This window comes from Ahaetulla prasina, chromosome 3 (assembly GCF_028640845.1).
Source record: "Ahaetulla prasina isolate Xishuangbanna chromosome 3, ASM2864084v1, whole genome shotgun sequence".
Taxonomy (NCBI): Eukaryota; Metazoa; Chordata; class Lepidosauria; order Squamata; family Colubridae; genus Ahaetulla; species Ahaetulla prasina.
The window spans coordinates 225,413,171-225,434,525 of NC_080541.1; the positions used below are offsets into that span (position 1 = coordinate 225,413,171).

The 21,355-nt window shown below is 38.3% G+C and overlaps 1 protein-coding gene across 3 annotated transcripts in view; it reads left to right on the forward strand.

The window, feature by feature from the left end:
• ZBTB46 (zinc finger and BTB domain containing 46) overlaps window positions 1-21,355 on the forward strand; it is a 65,634-nt gene that overhangs the window by 10,079 nt on the left and 34,200 nt on the right. For all 3 annotated transcript variants that reach the window (XR_009154552.1, XM_058178032.1, XM_058178033.1), the window contains exons 2-3: window positions 1,919-2,888; window positions 18,272-18,553. Coding sequence is in view for 2 of the 3 variants with exons in the window: in XM_058178032.1 (XP_058034015.1) it covers window positions 1,952-2,888; window positions 18,272-18,553 (1,219 nt within the window). In the remaining variant the exon portion in view is untranslated. The remainder of the gene's footprint in view (window positions 1-1,918; window positions 2,889-18,271; window positions 18,554-21,355) is intronic.

Sequence of the window (21,355 nt, forward strand, 5' to 3'; positions counted from 1 at the left end):
AATTGAGTCCAAAATTTCTGTTGCTAAGTGAAACATTTGTTAAGTGGGAGTTTTGCCCCATTTTATGACCTTTCTTGCCACATTGGTTAAGTTAGTAACACGGTTGGTTGTTAAGTGAATCTGGTTTCTGCATTGACTTTTCTTGTCAGAAGGTCACTAAAGGGGATCACATGACCCCGGGACACTGCAACCATCATAAATACAAGTCAGTTGCCAAGCATCTGACTTTCGATCACATGACTACAGGGATGTTGCAACGGTCTTAGACATGAAAATGGTCATATCATATGTCACTGTTTTCAATGCCGTAACTTTGAACGGTCACTTAATGAATTGTTGTAAGTCGAGGACTATCTGTACAGCTGATTTGGCATGGGGCAGTCTAGTTAGTTATGGATACACTAAGGCTTATTTAATACCCTTTCTGGAGGACTTGCACTGATTGCTTGTTAACTTTCACATGCAATTGAAGGGGATGGTTGTGGCCTTAAAGCCATATATGGCTTAGGGGCTTAGTATCTCTCAGACAGCTTGTTGTGAGTGGAATCTGTCTACAGCATTTGGTAAAACCAGAGAAAGAAAGAATGTTAAGAGTCCCTTTGCTGAGATTAAGCTCACTTCAAGGGTTTGGACTTAGACTTTCTTATTACTTTGGAAAACTTTCTTATCCATTGGAATTAGAGATTTTCCCTTCCCTTGAAGATCTGGCTTTTCTGGAGGTCATTTGGCATATGGATGGAATACCAAACTATGCCTTTTATTTTTTGTTGGAACAGAATATTTAAATGTTTCCTGACTCTTGCTTCTTGTTACAGGTAGTCCTTGATTTACAACAGTTCGTTTAGTGATTGTTCAAGGTTACAATAGCACTGAAAAAGTGACTTATGGCCGTTTTTCGCATTTAGGACTGTTGTAGCATCTCCTCAAGGCCACAAGATCAAAATTCAGATGCTTGGCAACTGACTTATGTTTATAATGGCTGCACTGACCTGGGGATCATATGATCACCTTTTGGGACCTTCTTGATAAGCAAACTCAATGAAGAAGTCAGATTCCCTTAACAACCGTGTCACTAACTTAACACCTGTGGCAAGAAAGATTGTAGAATGGGGCAAAACTCACTTAACAAATGTCTCACTTAGCAACAGGAATTTTGGGCTCAATTGTGGTTGTATTTCGAGGACTACCTGTATATGTATTGTTTTAATATATAACTGTAAGACTCCTGATTGGAGACTTTTTTCTCTGTGTTAACTTTATATAATCAATATTGCACAAATACCATTATATTGAAGTAATAAATGTATTAAGATTTATAACAATAAAAGTGAAAAACTCATAGATAGGACTTGCTTTATGCTGGTTACCATAAGGATTGTTCACCTGTGATATTCATTTTGAAGATGTAAATAAACTGAGGTTGAAGTGAATTTATGTATAGCTCTCTCAGTACATAGTTTGCTGATGTAGTCTAAGGACAATTGTTTTGACAGCTACTGCTTGTCTCTCTGGAAAAACGGAATCTGTATTTGTACACAATTTCAGCAATAACTTGATATGGTTTTTGCACACTATAACTTCTTTTCAGAATTTAAAATTACTCATTCTGCTTTGAAAGATAGTTATAAAGTGCTAGGGAAATTATTTCAATATGTTATGACTCAGCTTTTAAACAACAATAATAGTTGATGAAATTACCTCTCAGAGTTGAATTAAATCCATGGTAAATGCACCTTTGAAATAGTTTTGCTAATGTAGAATGCTGATCATTACAGGAATTTTAGTAGATACACTGGTTTTTAGCCTTTCCCTCCCACCAATGACCCCCATGATGTTTGGCATTGATGTTCCTGTCTGCATTGAGAGAAAAATGACCATTGGTGCCAATGGTGTTAACCTCTCTCTTTCTTCCTCACAGAGCGTGCAGACGTGGGAGTGCAAATACTTCTAAATGAATAATCAGAAGGAAGACATGGAGATTGCCTCCCATTATCATCATCTGCTTCAGGAACTCAATGAACAAAGGCAGCATGGTATCCTCTGCGATGTATGTATTATAGTGGAAGGAAAGATTTTCAAGGCTCATAAAAATATTTTACTTGGGAGTAGTCGTTATTTCAAGACATTGTATTGCCAGGTGCAGAAGACCTCTGACCAAGCCACAGTCACTCATTTGGATATTGTAACGGCACAGGGCTTTAAAGCAATCATTGACTTCATGTACTCAGCACACCTTGCATTGACCAGCAGGAATGTTATTGAGGTGATGTCAGCTGCCAGCTATCTTCAAATGACTGAGATTGTGCAAGCTTGCCACAATTTCATAAAGGCTGCTCTTGACATAAGCATAAAGTCTGATGCATCGGACGACCTTATTGATTATGAGTTTGGGGCTTCCTCTAGCAGCAGTACGGATGCCCTGATTTCTGCTGTCGTAGCTGGTAGGAGCATATCACCCTGGCTGGCTCGAAGGACAAGTCCAGCAAACTCTTCTGGAGATTCAGCTATTGCTAGCTGTCATGAAGGAGGAAGCACTTGTGGAAAAGAGGATCAAGAGCCAAAATCAGATAGTCATGATGACATTTCATCCCAGTCTCTTTGGTCTACGGATTTGGCCTATGGGACTTTGCGTGTCAAAGAAGAACAGATCTCTCCTGCTCATTATGGAGGGAATGAATCACAGTCTGCCAAAGACAGTGCAATGCAAAATGCTTTCTCAGAGCAAGGAACTACAGATGGGTGGCAGCCTACAGGGCGTAGAAAGAATAGAAAAAATAAGGATACCGTGCGCCATATCACACAACAACTTGGAGAGGACAGCAGGACAACTTCACCAGTGCCACCTTTTCTAACTGCCCCTGGATGGCCATACAGTAATCAAGAAGCAAGTAAGAATGTTTATAATACTCATGAATAACTGTTTAAAATACATTAACTAAAAAAAAACCTAGAAGTTTTTAAATACTGTAGTTTTTATTAATTTTTTTTACATATTTAACAAGTCCATTCAAAGAAAAAAATAAATGTGAAAGAGAAAAAGAGATAGATAAAAGAAAATAAAAGAATAGAAAATGTGAAAAAGAAATAGAAAGAATTGGATTCTGATCTTCCTCTCATAGTTATACATATCATTCTAATCAAACCTCCCTCTCGAAGATTATATCATTATTCCCCTTTTTTCTGTAATTTTTCTAATAAGTCATAAAATCATTTTTTTTACACAAATCCCTAAAGGGTTTCTAGTCATTGATGAATATCAGTAATGACCTTTCTCCAATCAAGTTTTGTCAATTTTGTCATCAAATTCTCTGTTTCACCAACCCATTTCCTCCATGTTGGGTAGTCCTGGATCTTTCCATCTTTATGCATAAAATAATCTTGCCACAGTAATGGCAAGACAGTGGCTCAACAGACTAATGCAGTCTGTTATTAACACAGCTGCTTGCAATTACTGCAAGTTCAAGTCCCACCAGGCCCAAGGTTGACTCAACCTTCCATCCTTTATAAGGTAGGTAAAATGAGGACCCAGATTGTTGGGGGCAATAAAAGTTGACTTTGTATATAATATACAAATGGATGAGACTATTGCTTAACACAATGTAAGCCGCCCTGAGTCTTCGGAGAAGGGCGGGATATAAATTCAAATAAAAAAATAAAAATAAAAATCCTATATTGAAGTACTCTTCCATGATTCTTTTTTAACTCTATATCTATTAGTCCTGAAACGAAATGTCCTGGTTTCATTTGAATGTTTATATTTATTCCATATTCCCAATGCGGCATATCTAATAAAGTGGTTTTTAAAATCCACCTTTAACTTTATTGTACCATAAACATCCATGCCATCCAAAGTTCAGTTCATAATCTTCTAACTCTAAAAATCTTTTGTTTCTCTGCAACACTCATTCCTTCTTCCAAACCAAACAACAAAAGCAATATAAAATTTCAAATTCAGTAGACCGATTCTCTTTTCTTTATTTTAGTTGTTTATTTGTATTCCACTTTTATTATTTTTACAAATAAGTCAAGGTGGCAAACATACCCAACACACTTTTCTCCTCCTACTTTCCTCTTGGGTTGGGCAGAGAATAATTGGCCCAAAGTCACACAGTTGGCTCTCATGGCTAAGGTGGGACTTCTAGCCTGGTGCCTTATAATACTTTACATGTAACTCATTTCTTCCCCTTGCCATACAAATTTAGATATATCTTTCTGCCATTGCTTGAAAATATATCAATTGTCAAAACAGAAACTGTTTCAGATACTGTCTGAAACAAAAACATCATTCTAGAATTTTTAATCACAAAAATTCTCCTCAGCAGTGTCAATGTTAATTTCTCCCATCTTAACATGTCCTACTTAATTTCATTTCATGTCTTAACAGAATTAACCCATTGCTTTCTTTGCTGTTGCCCCTGCCTTTTGGAACATTATTTTCCAAGAAGTGAGATGGGTCCCCAGAAACGCCTAAAGACCTGGCTCTGTCCTCTGACTTGGCACTCTCAGAGGCCATGGGCCTGAAAACCCACCAATCTTTTAATTAAATTTTAATGTTGAATTTTTTTTTGCTTCTGTTTTAATATTTTACTTGTACACCGCCCAGAAACATTATGTAAGGGAGTTTGGTGATTTCTAAATTTAATAAATATAATACAATTCATATTTATTATACTATATAATAATAATAATATTTACTAATACTATCTATTAGTAAAATTACCATCACTACTAATGTATCTCATTATTAATCTTAAAATCTGCTAGCATACCAAAATCCTTTAATTTTTCATTGATAGTTTTATTCCCTCTTAACAGAAAACAAGCTCAGGTTCCAAAAAGATTTTGACAGACTTGAACAATGGGCCCTATCCAACAAAATGAAATTTAATGTGGAGAAAAGCAAGGTTTTACACTTGGGTAGGAAAGTACAAATTAGGCAAAACTGTGTGCCGCAGCAGTCAAAAAAGCTAATACAATCCTTGGTTATATAAACAGAGGCATAGAATCAAAATCATGAGAAATATTAGTACAGCTTTATAAAAGCCTTAGTAAGGCCACATCTGGAATATTGCATCCAGTTTTGGTCGCATCTGTTCTTGTCACTTCCATTTGCATTTAGGAGGAACTTTTAGAATTGAAACAAGTTCACAAAGGAAGAATAATTTCAATTTTGCATTCTTCTATCACCCACCATCAAATTGTACATTGTCTGCCATGGAGCCCTTACATGCTTTATAGGCCTGGGGCCAGGGGTGAAATGTAAATTTTTTTTACTACCGGCTCTGTGGGCGTGGCTTGGTGGGGGGGTAATGTGACTGGGTGGGCGTGGCCACCTTTTTTTTTTTACTTTTAAAAACATTTTTTTATAACCTCTTCCGCCGAAAAGTTTGTAGAAAAAATGCTTTGAAAGGGTTCTGACAGTCCAAGCTGAGACGCGTGATCATCACAGGCTTTTTTTTTTACTTTTAAAAGCATTTTTTCGGCTGAAGAAAAAATGCTTTTAAAAGTAAAAAAACCCTCTGATGATCGTGTGGCTCAGCTGGGCATGCATGTGGGGGAGAAGGGGGGGCAGGGATTTTTGCTACTGGTTCTCTGAACCACCCACCGCCATTGCTACCGGATCGGGCGATCTGGTCTGAACTGGGAGCATTTCACCCCTGCCTGGGACAACATGCAAGCCAAGGAAGATTGTAGGTACAAAAGCAAGGATTTCTTTCAGCCAATGAAAATACAGTAATTTACTTAAGGAGCTTTGATATATATATATATATTTTATAACCATGCTTCAGGCAAGATGCTGATGATTGTAAGATGCAAGTATGTAAGTGTCTATGGATGGATAAGATGCTCTGGTTCGTGTACATATATATTTCTGATTTGTGTGTCATTTAGCCCTAAAATCCATTACCCTGTGACTGACTGCAATTATTAATAAAAATTTAAGAAAAATAGAGCCCAAATTCAGAAATTCTTAAAAAGTGCACAATTCATTTCTAAAATATGAGGGAGAGCCTTTCCGGATCCAAGATCCCTTCCTGGGATCTGAATCCCATGGGGATCGATATGGACATACCTTAGCTCACATTATTATGTTTCACTATCTGGAAAGAAAAACATTTATAGCCAATCAGTTGCTCATTTTATTTATGTGTGCAATTTATATATGCCTCAGTCCTCAAGGCAGTTTACAGACATTACAGATATTTGAAAGTGACCCCATTTCTTTCTTGTCACTAAGGCAGGGGGAAAGGGTGTGGCTTGGATTCAGTCTTAGCATGTTAAATGGAAAATCCTCTGTTTTATATTCAAACTGCCAGCCAAAGGTTTTCAGTTCATACTCTACAACAGTAATATTAAGATACTTTGATCATAGGAAATCACATATATTAACTGAAGAGCACCCCTGAAAATATTGTACTGTTTCTTGAAGACTACTTTTTCACATTTTTACTATACATTACTCATACCAGTTTCTACAACTTTGATGTATTTGAGAAATGTATAGGTTAAATGTTATGTTCATATAACATCAAGAATAGGCTTGAAATGCAGGTGTTACCAATATCAGGATTATTCTTGGCATTTCAGACCACTTACTGTAAGTCATTCTTCCAATTTGAAGTCTGAAGATGAATGCAGTCTTTTTGGTAGCTGTCCAAAGTTGCATGTTGGCAGTAATGAACAACTTGGGTTTTAAATGATGAATGAGCCAGCACTTCTGACATAATGAAAACAATATCCTGTGCATTCACCATCTTGTAGTAAAGCTTTAAGTATATGATTTCATTTTAATAGCCCATTTGTTCCATATTTATTATCTAATTATGATGGAAATGTCACTCTTTCATTACAGACCATTTCCTACAGGAGGCTCCTTCAGATTGTTTGGATAGGGTCTATGCATATTGTCAGGGGAGAAGTTCCAGATTTATAGCTGGCCAAGGGAAGAATCTTATCAAATGATATTGTTTTCAAAGAAAGGGATTAATTTTTTCCTGCGATCATAATAAAGAGAAATTTTGTGTCTGTCTTTTTCCACACAACTTCACTTTTCATTAAAAACTATTGCAGAATAAAATCTGATTTAGTCCCAAATGTTGTTTGGATTTTACAGTCCTGTTTGTCTGTTTGCTTGTTTAATAATAATAATAATAATAATAATAATAATAATAATAATAATAATAATAATAATAATAATAATAATAATAATAATATCAGAGTTGGAAGGGACCTTGGAGGTCTTCTAGTCCAACCCCCTGCCCAGGCAGAAAATCCTACACCATTTCAGACAAATGGCTATCCAACATTTTCTTTAAAATGTTGGAGCATTTACAACTTCTGCAGGCAAGTTGTTCCACTGATTAATTGTTCTAACCATTAGGAAATTTCTCCTTAGTTCTAAGTTGCATCTCTCCTTGATTAGTTTCCACCCATTGCTTGTTGTTCTACCCTCAGGTGCTTTGGAGAATAGTTTGACTCCCTCTTCTTTGTTTGTTTGTTTATTGAATTTATATTGCCGCTATTCGCCCATGGCGACTCAAGGCGGCTTACAGAATATTTATTACCGATAGTTGAAATCAAGGTATTGTAAGATCATCTTTGGAGCCCCTTCTTTAGTCCCTAGTTGTATGTAGTGGAAAGCAATTCTCAAGCAGGATCTTGATAAGGAAACTTCTGTCTGAGAATGTCATTTTTGATTTCCATCTCCTGTGAAGAAAATTTGTGCTATGTTAGAGGCATTTGTGACAAAAAAGCTGATTTTTTTCTGCCCAAATTTCATTTCTATTTTATTATTGCTAGTGCAATTGTATTTTATTAAATACATTGTGTATCTTCTGTGAATAGGAAGCAGTAATAAAATATTTGTAATATTTCCTTTCCTGGGTTTTTTGGATTTATGTAGCACAGGGTCAATTCTTCATCAGTTTCTGTGCTGTATATTCTGTTATAGTTATGCATCCTGTTGTGTTAAATTTAAGAACCAAATGTTCAGTAGGTTCAATATAATAAAAGCAATAGTCATGAATTAAATATGTCAGGTTACAACAGTAAAAATAATGCACATTAGACTAAAATATTCTAACTAGAAGAATTATCAACTATCTTTTCAATGATTTTGCAATAGTAACTACTGTAAGTTCAAATTCTGATTCTCCATTAACTTCTTTCATTGCTGGCCAGTGATGAAAAACAGCAGCGTGTTTTAAGGACATGTAAACAACAGAGAGTTAGCTTTTAGAATAGAATAGAATAGAATTTTTATTGGCCAAGTGTGATTGGACACACAAGGAATTTGTCTTGGTGCATATACTCTCAGTGTACATAAAAGAAAAGATACGTTCATCAAGGTACAACATTTACAACACAATTGATGGTCAATATATCAATATAAATCATAAGGATTGCCAGCAACAAGTTATAGTTATACAGTCATAAGTGGAAAGAGATTGGTGATGGGAACTATGAGCATGCTGTGCTCTCATAGGTTTAAGTCAGGTCTTTATCATGACAAAAATGAAATTTCACAGAGCTCCACCTATACCAGTTGCAGCCTACATGCATATTCTACATAGAGGTAGAATTCTGGGGGTGACAGTACTGAGAATGGCAAAGTGAATGGTGAAAGATCTGGAGCATCAATTATAAATTATACAAGAACTGCTTCTTCAAAGGGATTGAATCAGCTGCCCAGTTTATTCACAGTTGTGTTTCCAGCTAGCTAGTTTAATTCAGTTCAGGTGGTAACACAAAATCCGTAAACATAAAATAACCAAATAAATCAAAATGTCAAACATTTTATGAAATTTTGAGCCCGTTTAAGTTTTTGTCACAAATATAGATACATTCAAAAGCCAGGTTGTTATATTTTGGGGAGCAATCAGTTGTTCACAGAATGGTGGATAAGTTTTCAGATACCTCAGAAAAGCAGATGAAAGAAAACAATATAAAATAAGAAAGAGAGAAAACTGAACCTGACGGAGTACAGGAAGTATGCATTACACCTAATAACTGAACAGTCTTGTACAGAAACCTGCTGCAGTAATTTCCGCAGTCCCTCCTAACATTCTGATTAGCCAACTGACCCAGAAGAGGAGAAAAAAGAAAGCAGTTCTCACTGAATGCTGGTCTTTTTCTTTTTTCCTTTGTTGTCCAGTTACAAATGTTCTTTAAAATTGTGTCTCTTAATTCCTAATTGGACATTAAATTCAAGGAGTCTACAGATTTTAAGATGATAAATTACTTCAAATGTATTTAAAACCATTTAAATATAACTGCAGTACATCAGCAGAAAAGGAATGTGAGTAGAAAAAGAAATCAAGGAATCAAAACCTGGGAAAGATTATTTTACTTAATTTATTAAAATCGTATATTACCTTTTTACTAGGTGATATGAAACATGAAGAAATAAAACTTCCATTCCTTAATCAGTGTCTTTCCAAAAAGCAACCCACGTCTCCACTATAAAAACAATGTTAGAACATAACCAGGTAGTCACCTTTGTACTTAAGTGGAAATGTCTGCTTAGGAAGAAGTTTCTTCATACCAGGAACAAAGGGAACAAACACATTGTATAAGATCATGGCAACCACAGAGAAAGCCAGTCTTCTGTCTCACATCCTTCTCACCTTTTGTTGGGGTAGGATCTTAAACAGGTCCTCTCTAAATGTTCTCACACGAAGAGTAGAATCATTTTGAATAAAGTAGTGCATAATAGTGGCAGCGTAGCTGAACCCTTAATGTAAAAGATAGGACAGCTTATACCGTCTCACCAGAAACTCTAGAATCTTCCAGATTCTTGGACCTGCCGTTCTGCTTTTGAGGATAGTACCTTGGTTATTCCTGCTGCAACCATTCGACTTCTTTGAGCTGAGAAAGAAAAGGGAGGATTTCATATTTATCTTTTAAGCCAAGGTCCCATCTTATCTGTTAGGGCCCATCTTATCTGTTAGGGCACCTGTTAGGGTTGGGAACCTATGGCACGCATGCCAGAGGTGGCAGGCAGAGCCCTCTCTGGGCACGCGCACCACAGACGAAACTGCCGGATACCCACTGAAACAAACGATGGCCAGAACAGGGCTCTGATTGGTGGATGTGGTTTCGTTTCACGCCTCCCATTTAAGTTGATAGACAGCCAGGGGCCTCCTTGAGAATGGTCCCTGCTCCTTTCCTTCTGTTTCAAAAAACCCTCTCCGGCCTTTTGCTTTTTCCACCCTCAATTCCCTCTGGTAGTTGTCATTTGCTTGCCTTCTTTAAAAAATTACACAGATATACAAGCAAATAACTTGTGCATTGATGAGACCTAATTGCAAAGAATGGGGAGTGGGGGGAATAAGACTAGGCTGGAGGGATCTTGCGCACCACTCTCTATCTCCGCAGCAATAATAGATCCCTCGCTACTGACCTCTTCGCCCCTATTTGTCCCCTTGGTGTGTTCTTTCCTGTGGCAGGATTGTCTCAGATCATGTGCAGAGTGCCTTGCCTTTCAAATCAACCCCTGCAAATTTTCAGCCCTCACCAGAGCAACAGAAAGGAAAGAAGGAGAGGAGGACTCTTCAGCTTCACCCTTCTTCGGTCCGTCTCCCTCCTGCCCTCCTGTGCCGCGGTGACCCTTCACACTCACCCCACTTCCCCGCCGCATTCCCATGAGGACTGCTCCCCCATCTCATTTCAGGAGCTCGCCTGATCTCCCTTCTAAGGCTAGCTGGGCTCTGCTACCTCCTCTTACCCCCACCCTCCCCTGCTTTCTACACCAGTGGCAACAGCAGGTGAAGGTCCTTTACCTTTACCTTTTTAACTCTCTCCAAGGAGTAATTTGGGCATAACTTTGGGGTAATAGAACAATTTGTAATTGCTTGTTTGTCAGTCAAGGGTTTAATTTGGCCCCACTGTTGCTGAGACGCTTGTGTAAAACATATTCTGTTGAAGAGAGAAATAAAGGGTTGCTTCCAAATGAATTAAAAAGAAAAAAAATGAGATGCAATGCTTCAGTCAAACCAAACAAATGGCTTCTGATACCTACAGAGTTGTCAGAAAGAACCTGGAGGATGAGGAATGACAGAAAGAACTGAACGAAAGTACATCTCATATGCAGTCCTTGAAAAAGGACAGAAGCTTTTAGAGATCAGTACAATACATTCTGCTAGCCAGTCCTCTCTGAAATGTGTATGATGGAAAGTTATTTAACACTGCATCTGCATCCGGAAAGAAGGGTAAGGCCGTGAGAAAGATTGTATGTTTTACCTCCTCAAATGTATATACCGTTGGGAAACATGGCCACAGCTATTTGCTAATGTAGAAAATATGCTCAGTGTTCAAGAGGTCCTAGAGTCTTTTTTTTTTTTTGGCCTGTCACATTAGAGCTGGGAAAAATCTTCTGAAACCTTATAGATAGCTGCTGATTGTTTACACGGATAGTTGAAGTAGATATATCAACAGTCTGACCACTTTGTGTGAAGCTTTATTTAACCTGGAACTGGAACAGAATCTAGTATTTCTTTGAAATCTAGGAAATCTTAAATATAGCCAAATCTCTCTGAATTAAATATTTAGCATTCCAGTTTGCGAACTGTCAATCATTGCATTCAAGCCTATATTCCTTAGCACTGGAAATAAATCTTAATAATAATACTTAGCATTTATTGCTTTTTAAATGTTTAAAATGTTTTTCACTAGGCAGTCCTCAAAACACCATGCAGTAGCTGAGTTTAAGCAATTATTATAATTATTATTGTTTTCCCATTATTGCATTGGAGAATGGGAACTGAAAAAATAGTGCCAGTCCAGTGGCTGCTTAATGAATCAGAATCACTGATCTTTAAGCTCATTCTAATAAATATGAAGTTATCTTTGAGTGAAACTCAACTCCCGGTGATTTACATAGATAGATTAATGAAGAGTTCATGACCTGATAGGAAAGCACTTTTGGTTTTTCAGGCTAGCCCATCTAAGAACTAACAAGGGGAAACCTGCTTAGGTTTCTAGATAATATGGGATTGGCTAGATGCTACCATCTGCAGAGGCACGCTATAATTCCTTATTTATATATTATGGCAGTTGGTCATCAAATTCTTTCTCTAGGAATTAAGACTAGATAATACTGGAACTAATTAAATGATTTGCAAATCAGTTAGTCAAATACAAACTAATGTCCCAAAGTTCAAAGTTATAGCAGCCCTGAAAAAAGTGACATGACAGTTTTTCACACTTATTACAGCATCCCCATGGTCACCTGATCAAAATTCAGATACTTAGCAAGTTTTTCATTTATGATGGCTGCAGTGCCCTGGAGTACAGTCATGTGGTTCACTTTTGCAACCTTCAGACAAGCAAAGTCAATGGGGAAGCCAGATTCATTTAACAACCGAGTTACTAACTTAACAAATGATTCACTTAATAATAGTGGCAATGAAAGTCGCAAAATGGAGCAAGCACACTTAAAAAAAGTTTCATTTAGCAACATAAATTTTGGGCTCAATTGTGATCATAACTTGAGGACTACCTGTATTATTTTTTTATTATAAATATGTTTTTTTTTACCATGGATGTTTTATGTTCCTTTTTATGTGTACCTGCAAGAGTCTTATGATTAATATGGTATAAAACCCAATTAAATTAATACATCCTCTTCATGTGTGTATAAATAGGTGTGTGCATACACACTGAAATGTTCCTTGAATTAATAAAATAATTAGCTTCCTTAATATTTTGACCAGGTGATTTGTGTTATTTATTCTAATTTTTGTTGACTGCTTTTATGATTTTCAGCAGTGAATAAAAAAATGAAAAGAGAAAAAAGACTAAAAAAATAATAAAATATCTTCACTTCTAAGAAAAATAAGTTTATTGCGAATAAACTATTCCATTATTCAGCAGTGAGGAGAGAAACTTGGTTTAGGGGGAAGGAATCTAGGCGACGAAGAGATTTGAAAGAGACTGGTAGGGTGGGTTGAGTAAGGTACACTGATCTTCCACGGAGAGCAGGATTGGAGAGGGCACGTGAGTTGTATGATGGATAATTTGATGGAAGTTGTGGAATTGTGTTACCAGGTGCAGCTGGAGGGGATTAGAAGAGGAAAAGCTGAAGATAGGCAGTGTGTAGAAAAAATGTTGCACAGAGAGACACTAATTTCAGCAAAATGAATAGAGGTAGCCCTGAGTAATTGTACAGCAATAATTGGTAGACTATAATATTCGGGTTTCATGGAACAATTACAGGATAAGTAAAGCAATGAGGCTGTGGGAATAACTCTATTTTAAGGCTCCTTTATGAAAGGGTTAGGTCAAGTTATTTTTAAAAAGAAGCTAAGAGATTGCTTGAAACTTAGACTTTTGTTTGACTACACCCTAGTTTTAAATGGGCTCCACCCCAACCCCATTTTTATCTGTGTCTATTTCCCTTCCCCACCCTGTATTCCATTTTCCTCCAACTCAAAATCTTCTGTTGCATCTACTCCTCCCCATAAGAACAGCCTTTCCTGCAATAATGTATTTAATTCTCTATATTGGAGTTTACTTCCTTTCTATTTTGGAATGCTTTTCTTGTTTGCTTTAATGATTGGCTCAATTAGAGACTATACTATTCACTAATCTACTTATGCTGCTCTTTAAAATAAATTGCTCCTATCCTTTCTAATTGTTGCAACCCAGCTGCTTTTTTTAACTATAGCTTATCCTTATTGACTTTTATGTCAAAATTTTGAAATTTCACATTCTTCTCTGTTCCGTTAAGTATTTTCATACTTACAATGGCAAACTGATCTCATTACTTTAAATTACTTAATGACCGCACCTGTAGCCTCATGCAGATATTAAATAGCTCTGGGGACAAAATAGTACTTTATTTGTCTCCACAGTAGTCTTATAAAAAGATGAAGAAATCAGCCTTGAAGCCATATTGTAGTCATTTTCCTGTTCCAAGAGATCCTGCAATTATGCCATGACTGGTGTTTCAGTCTTATGCAGAAAGGGATTCTACCAAGGGTTTCTGGCAACATTTTTCAAGAATTCCAGGGAGGTATTTTTTTCAGGAATGGCTCCACAGTTGCCATATGATACATTATCCATTCACTGAGCCCATTTGGCCAATGCCTGTGGCTATTTTTAATAAGCTATGATGGACAATAGTTAAGAGGTTCTAAGATGGGCTGCATTTCTGCAAGAGTTTCAAAGGTTGATATCCTTAATCTCTGTGGCAGAACACTAATGCTGTAAAATCAAACTTTATACCAGCAAATGTTCTTATATAATCACGTGATTTCAACTCCTCCTGTCATTCAAATCACCTGTCCCACCCAGTGGGGTGAATACCAGATCAAGAGTGTATGAGATGAAATCAAGAGAGCGTCCTGTCCTGTGTTTGTGGTCACCAATGCTCCAAAAAGCCTGGTGGTTGCCATGGAGCCCATAAAATCCCCAAATGGATTATCCAAGACAGCATGATTGTCCCCTTAGAAAATTACCCTGAGGCATAGGACTTCATTCTCAAAATTACTTCAGCCAGCTCATGCAGAAAGGCCATTGGGTAATACAGTGGAAAACAGGTCAGCTGCAATCCCCATCTGTCTCTCTGATCTCACTGCGTGGTCAAGACAACTCCTGCTTAGTAAAATGGACGTTCTGTGGGTCGCAGTCAGTACCCCAATGCCCAAGCCTAGCATGATCATGTACCATGAACCTTTATGTGCAAAACCAGTTTAAAATACCGTATATACTCGAGTATAAGCCGAGTTTTTCAGCACGTTTTTTGTGCTGAAAAACGTCCCCTCGGCTTATACTCGAGTATATACGGCTTATACTCGAGTTTTTTTTTTTCTTCTTTTTTTCACATTATACCGGATGGCGCAAACTTGGTGGGCTTTTGCATTAGCGCGGGGAAGCCCTGCCGGTGCAGTGGGAGGGCGGGGCGGGGGAGCCGCCAGCCTTCTCGGCTGAGGGAGGGAGGGTTTCCCCGACCGGTAGCTGCCTCATTTCCCACCCTCGGCTTATACTCGAGTCCCCAGTTTACCCCAGTTTTTTGGGGTAAAATTGGGGACCTCGGCTTATACTCGGATCGGCTTATATTCGAGTATATACGGTAATTCCACCCATCTTAACCCCACCCCCATCTTATTAATGTATCCCAGATTGAATTTCCTCATCAAATCAAGGATTAATTTGATCCTTGATTAATTTTATGAACTGAATTAGTACTGAAGAATAATACCAGGGGGAAATAGGGAACAGGAGTAGAACTATCAGTTAAGTGGCAAATAGAAGGGAGAGGAATTGGTTGTAAATATACATGTCTCATATCCCCACCAGCATACCCTTGGTTACTATAGGAGTAGTACTTACTTATATACTTAGAATTCATAGTGCTTTAGAGTACTCTCTGAGCGGTTAACAAATGTCAACATATTGCTCCCAACAATCTGATTCCCCATTTTACCGACCTTGGAAGGATGGAAGGCTGAGTCAACCTTGAACCGGCCATGATTGAACTTCTGGCTGTGGGCAGAGTTAGCTTGCAATACTACATTCTAACCACTGTGCCATCACGGCTACTCTGATAATGCCCTCTTTATATATTGACTTCTGGCTGTGGGCAGAGTTAGCTTGCAATACTACATTCTAACCACTGTGCCATCACGGCTACTCTGATAATGCCCTCTTTATATATTGACTAAATCACAACTGCAGGAGTTATACATTGTGCTAAATAAAGCATGGTTTACAGGCCATACGTTAATGGATGATTTTATACACAATGCCCTAAATTAATACAGTAGAAACCATATTGTACTCCATGTGGTGTATAAATCCAGCCCCCGTGAACTAACTAGAACTGATTTCAATATTGTAAATGTGTGGTAAAATAAATACCTTATGGGACAAGGCGTATAGTTGTTTGTGACAGTGGTTAAATAATATTTTTAAATTAATAATTTTCATTGAAAAGGAAGAGACAACAATGGCATTGAAAATTAACTATAATTTAAAATTATTTTGACTGTGTCCACTTCTGTGAGTGTGACTTCAGCAAAATTTAGAAGATTGAATATGCAGTTTGATCTATTCCTCTTTTAAAGGGTTTATTAATCCTATAAATTGAATTCTTTATCATACATCAAAACCAGTGTTTAAAATCTCTTCACAACTTTTTTCTCTACATTTATCAGAAATCTAGTTCTATCACTTTATTCAGTTTGTTTTTCAGATTGATAATGGTAAGCAGCACTCAGTTTTTTTAATAAATGACCCATTAATAAAATGGAAGCTTTATTTAAATTTTTTAAATCTGAGTTTCTAGTTATTAACTGCTCCAACTCCTTTCTGTAACAGATGGAGGAGGCTTTTCAATTTGTATTCCTCCAATGTCTGATACAGCTCCCACAATTTAATTAAGTTTTTCATTTATCTGTGTCAACTTCTATCACCATTGTATCATAGTTCATGGTCTTGCCCTTCTTCATATAGCAGCAGTAAATTTAATCTTGGACAGTACAGATCTTGGTTCATCAGTTCCCTGATGTGGGTGTGAAAATAGAATGCTGAAACAGGATAACAAAAATCTGGAAATGATTTTGCTGGCTTTCCAGTGTAATTGGTTCCTATGTACTAAGAATTTGAAAATGGTTTGTTCTTCTGCTTCTAAAGAAAATGAAGGGCAGTGAGGTAGTTCAACGCTTATTTATAGATACCGATTACCCTGATTTTTTTAAAAAAATAAATCTTGTTTCCAAGTTACTTAATTGATTGCGATGATGTGATCTCAGCGGCAATATCTGGTAACTAGACAGAGCAAGAGTGGCTTTGACAGGCCTCAGTGACTTTTATTGTTATTGGTAATAACATTTTTTCTGGTCCTGATTTCTGAAAGAATATATTCAGGAGATGCTTCTATCAACTTGCTACATGTCCTTGTGGCCTTTGGCTTGCCAGTGACAAATCTGTAACTCACAACTATTTAATTACATTAAATCATGGGGGGGAAATCATGCAAAGGCACAGTAGCAATAGCACTTAGACTTTTATACCGCTTCACAGTGCTTTACAGCCCTCTCTAAGTGGTATACAGAGTCAGCCTATTGCCCCAGCAATTTGTGTCCTTATTTAGTGACTTCAGAAGGTTGGAAGGCTGAGTTAACCTTGAGCCAGGGAGACTCAAACTGCTGGCAGTCGACAGAATTAGCCTGCATTAGTGCATTTCACTTATTCTCCAAACTTCAGAGAGCAGGACAAGAAAGTAATGGGTGGAAGCTTATTAAAGAAAGATCCAACATAGAAGTAAGAAGTAATTTTCTGACAGTGAGAACACAGCAGAATAGAGCTGAGACACTAGGTAGGTATCCAGGCAATGAAATGAGACAGAAAAACATACTCTCTATCAAGAATAATCTTCTTTGCTTTAGATTTATTTGAAACTATTCTGTGAAGAACAAGTAGCTCTTGCAGAAGGAACTATTGTATTATGACGATTCATTAGATGCTACCCTCAACGGATGGTTTTAGAGGTAGCAACACTGTCAAACTAAGGGCCTAGATTGGCTACTTATCTGGATGAGTCCTTGGCAATCAGGTATTCACACAGAAGCATATATTTTAAACCTTTTAGCTCGGAATACTGATGCTGACACTGTGAGCTCAAATGTGGTTTTACAAATGCCTTACATTTACATAAATAAATAAATTTACATAAATAAATAAATGTAAATTTACATTTACAAATTACCTTATCCCACCAGACTTGAAATCCTAGGCTTAGAAAACTTGGAACTCCGTCGCCTTCGACAAGACCTAAGTTTAACTCACAGAATCATCTATTGTAATGTCCTTCCTGTCAAAGACTACTTCAGCTTTAATTGCAATAATACAAGGGCAACCAATAGATTTAAACTTAATGTAAACCGCTTTAATCTAGATTGCAGAAAATATGACTTCTGCAACAGAATCATCAGTGCTTGGAATACTTTACCTGACTCTGTGGTTTTTTCCCATAATCCTAAAAGCTTTAACCAAAAACTTTCTACTATTGACCTCACCCCATTCCTAAGAGGACCATAAGGGGCGTGCATAAGCGCACAAACGTGCCTACCGTTCCTGTCCTATTGTTTTTCTTTTCTTCTTCCTATATATGTTTATATGTGTATATACTATATAATCTTTTTGTATGATGTTGTGACAAAATAAATAAAATAAATAAATAAATAAATGCACTTCTGCTAAGTCTCCATGCTTAAACGTAAACTTATGTTTCTTTCTTTCTTTCTTTCTTTCTTGCTTTTTCATCCAGGTGTGGATCTGACAGGGGCAGAGCCCAGCAATTCTGACAACAGAATAGAGAGAGTGGATCTTTATGCAAAGGTTGATGAAGCACTCCTAGGAGGTGATGTGAGTTATCTCTCTCAGCCACTTACTCCAGAGAAAGAGGATGCACTTCAGGCTCTAGCAGTTGCTAACTTGCGGGCAGCTCTTATGAACAAGAATAGCTTATTGTCCTTGAAAGCTGACATGCTGGGAGAAGAGAGTTCTCTGCTCTTTGAATATTTACCCAAAGGCACACACTCATTGTCTTGTAAGTTGCTGTTTCTGTGTATACTACTAAAAGGTTAATTAGCAAATTCTGTTAAAGAGCTGTTAAAGCAAATTCAGGTCACTCTAAATTTATGTCCCTGTATGATGGGAACACTTGAAATGTTCTCAGCCATACTGAGAATCTACATTCTGTGTCTGAAACATTTTAGCTCCCAGGTCTCACAAGTAGTGGCTAGGGCAATGCATTTATGTTTTGATGGTACCTTTCATAATGCATGAAAAATGCCTCTTGTATAACCCTTGCCTTCTTCTTGTGATGGTATGTTTTTAGAATTAAGGCCATTTTTCCCATTGGATTGTTTGAGAACATTCAATGATATGAGTCTGTGATATGTAGTATCTTTACTATTTCATTTGCTGATCAGTTAGCAGTATTTCTAATATTGCAGTTTGACTCTTTTCTATTGAGTTAAGGCTAACGCACACAGACAGACAAACTTGGCTTTCTATATGGAACACCTTGGCCTGATTGGTTTTTTTGATTAATAATGTGTATGTTGTGCTTACTGGGGTTGTTAAAATGCCTAATGTTAAGTATGTCAGAGTTTGATTGAGCCCACCATATTATTCTAAGGATCCATAAAGTAAATTTATTAAATATAATAGAAGCATTGATGCTTTGCTCCTCATTTTGTTAACCACAGAATACATGCCTGAATGGCCTTATCATTCTCCAGTAAAGTGGGAACAGCGGCCAGGAATGGGTTACCTCCATCTGTCATCTGATAGGACTGAGTCTGCAAACTGTTAAGCCACGCCTCCTTCTCTTGCTTCCCAGCTTTTAGACTCAGTCCATCAGGACAGACGTGGGGTTTTGAGCTAAGCTTTCTGAATTTGAATAACGGCAGAACATCGATAGTCCTAGTTTATTTGGTAGAGCACTTCTAAGCAGTGTGAAGGGCGCTCCAGCCTGAACCTGCTGAAAGCCGCTCGGCGGCAATCAGAGCGGGAAAGGCTCCCAGCCTTGCTGGTGGAGCTTCCCCCTTGCCAGCGTGAAGGGCGCTCCAGAAGGCCGCTTGGTGGTGAAAGGATTGGGGAAGGCTCCAAGCCTTGCTGGTTGAGCTTCCGCTTTACTAGCGTGAAGGGCAATCCAGTCTGAGCCCGCTGAAGGCTGCTTGGTGGCAGAGAGACTGCTGGCTGGCAGATCTCCTGGGAAGGCGCTCACAGGCATAGCCCCGAACCGCCTGGCCCAAGGAAGATGGGGATTGGAGGCTTCCAACCCAATTGACCGCGTGCAGAAGCAGCGGTCAATGGTGCGCTCATGAGCAAGTTCTCCACAGTGCTTGTCTGCCAGCCACAGAGAGGTTTTCTTAGTGAAGATCAAGAGAGAGCGCAGAGACCGTAAGACCACAATGTTTGGGAGAGGTGCTGGTCAGCATTGTTGTGGCAAGCCACCCACAGGGCTAGCACCCATGAGCTTGCTCCGCAGGGCTAGACCCATCAGCCTCTCAATTCTGCCCCCTTTGAAACAAAGATTTGTGGGGAAGCAGGAAGGCCTGTTAAGCCACAGTCACAAACAAGCTCAGCTTTTAACCATCCCCAGGCGAGCCGGAATACACCTAAAAAAGTCTGGTATCTGCCATTCTGGATCAGGCCTGCCACGTGGTGGAAGAGTAGGCCTTTTGGAGACCAGGACAGTTAAACTGCTAATTCAAAATGGCCACCACTCCATCTGGCAGAACCAACAAACGCATGCTACAGGACTCCAGAGTAGGGGAGCATAGCAATCCTGGAGTGGTCGAGCCTTCAGGATTGAAACCCTCCAAGCAGGGGAAGTCTTCAAAATCTCATATTGCCAAGCCTCCCAAGCAAGCCTCCAGGGCTTCTGAAAGAGAGGCCAGAGACAGAGGCATAAGGCAATTGAGAAGGCCATTGAGCGGGCCATAAAGGAGGCTGATAAATCAAACAAACGCCTTCAGGCCTCAGAACAAATGGCTCCTCAGACTTCAGCCACATGGCAGTCAGAGCACCCTGGGCAAGAGCAACTCCCTATTGCTGCATGGTCCCCTGATGATCAGAAGGCAGAAGATGCTGTTGTTTCATCATGGCTCCCATACACTTAAACAACTTTCCTTCAGAAGGTAGATATCCCCTTCAGTGGTGACCTTCCAGAATGTAGTGAAATGATATTCTTCTGGAAGTCCTTCAACATTGTTATTGGAACCAAATTTTGGCTTGTTTCTTGTTTATTAATCTTGGATATGGTGTGAATGTGCCATACGATGATTGATCGATTGATCGATCGATCGATAATCTTGTAAAACATGAAAAGCTTTGTGTAATGAAAGCATTATAAACACTGCTTCTGTAATATTGATTTAATATGAAAAATGTAGTCCATAAGAATGTTTCAGATTGTTATACTATAGAGAGGAAAGCATAGAATTTGATTCCTAGAGAGAAAAATATGATTCCTAGAGAAAAAAATATGATTCCTAGAGAGAGAAATATTAAAATAAGTCCTGAAATAATTGGAGAAGTTACCTGGCAGTTATTGGTGCTTATTATTGAAGAAGTTAAACATTTGGGCAATGTATAATACTGAGCTTTCCCTCCCCCTCATGCTGTCACTCTGCTAAACAATTAATTCCCACAACACTGTCAACACCTTAGGATGTCAAACCACCTAGTAGGGGCTGTATTACCTAGTATCCTCATCTTTTTACCTTTCTTATTACCTTAGCCAGGGGAGGGGTTGAAAAATTTCAGCAACTGGTTTGCTGCCCGGTTGCTGGATGGGTGTGGCCATGGGGGTGTGACCTACTCTGCCTCCTGCACCACA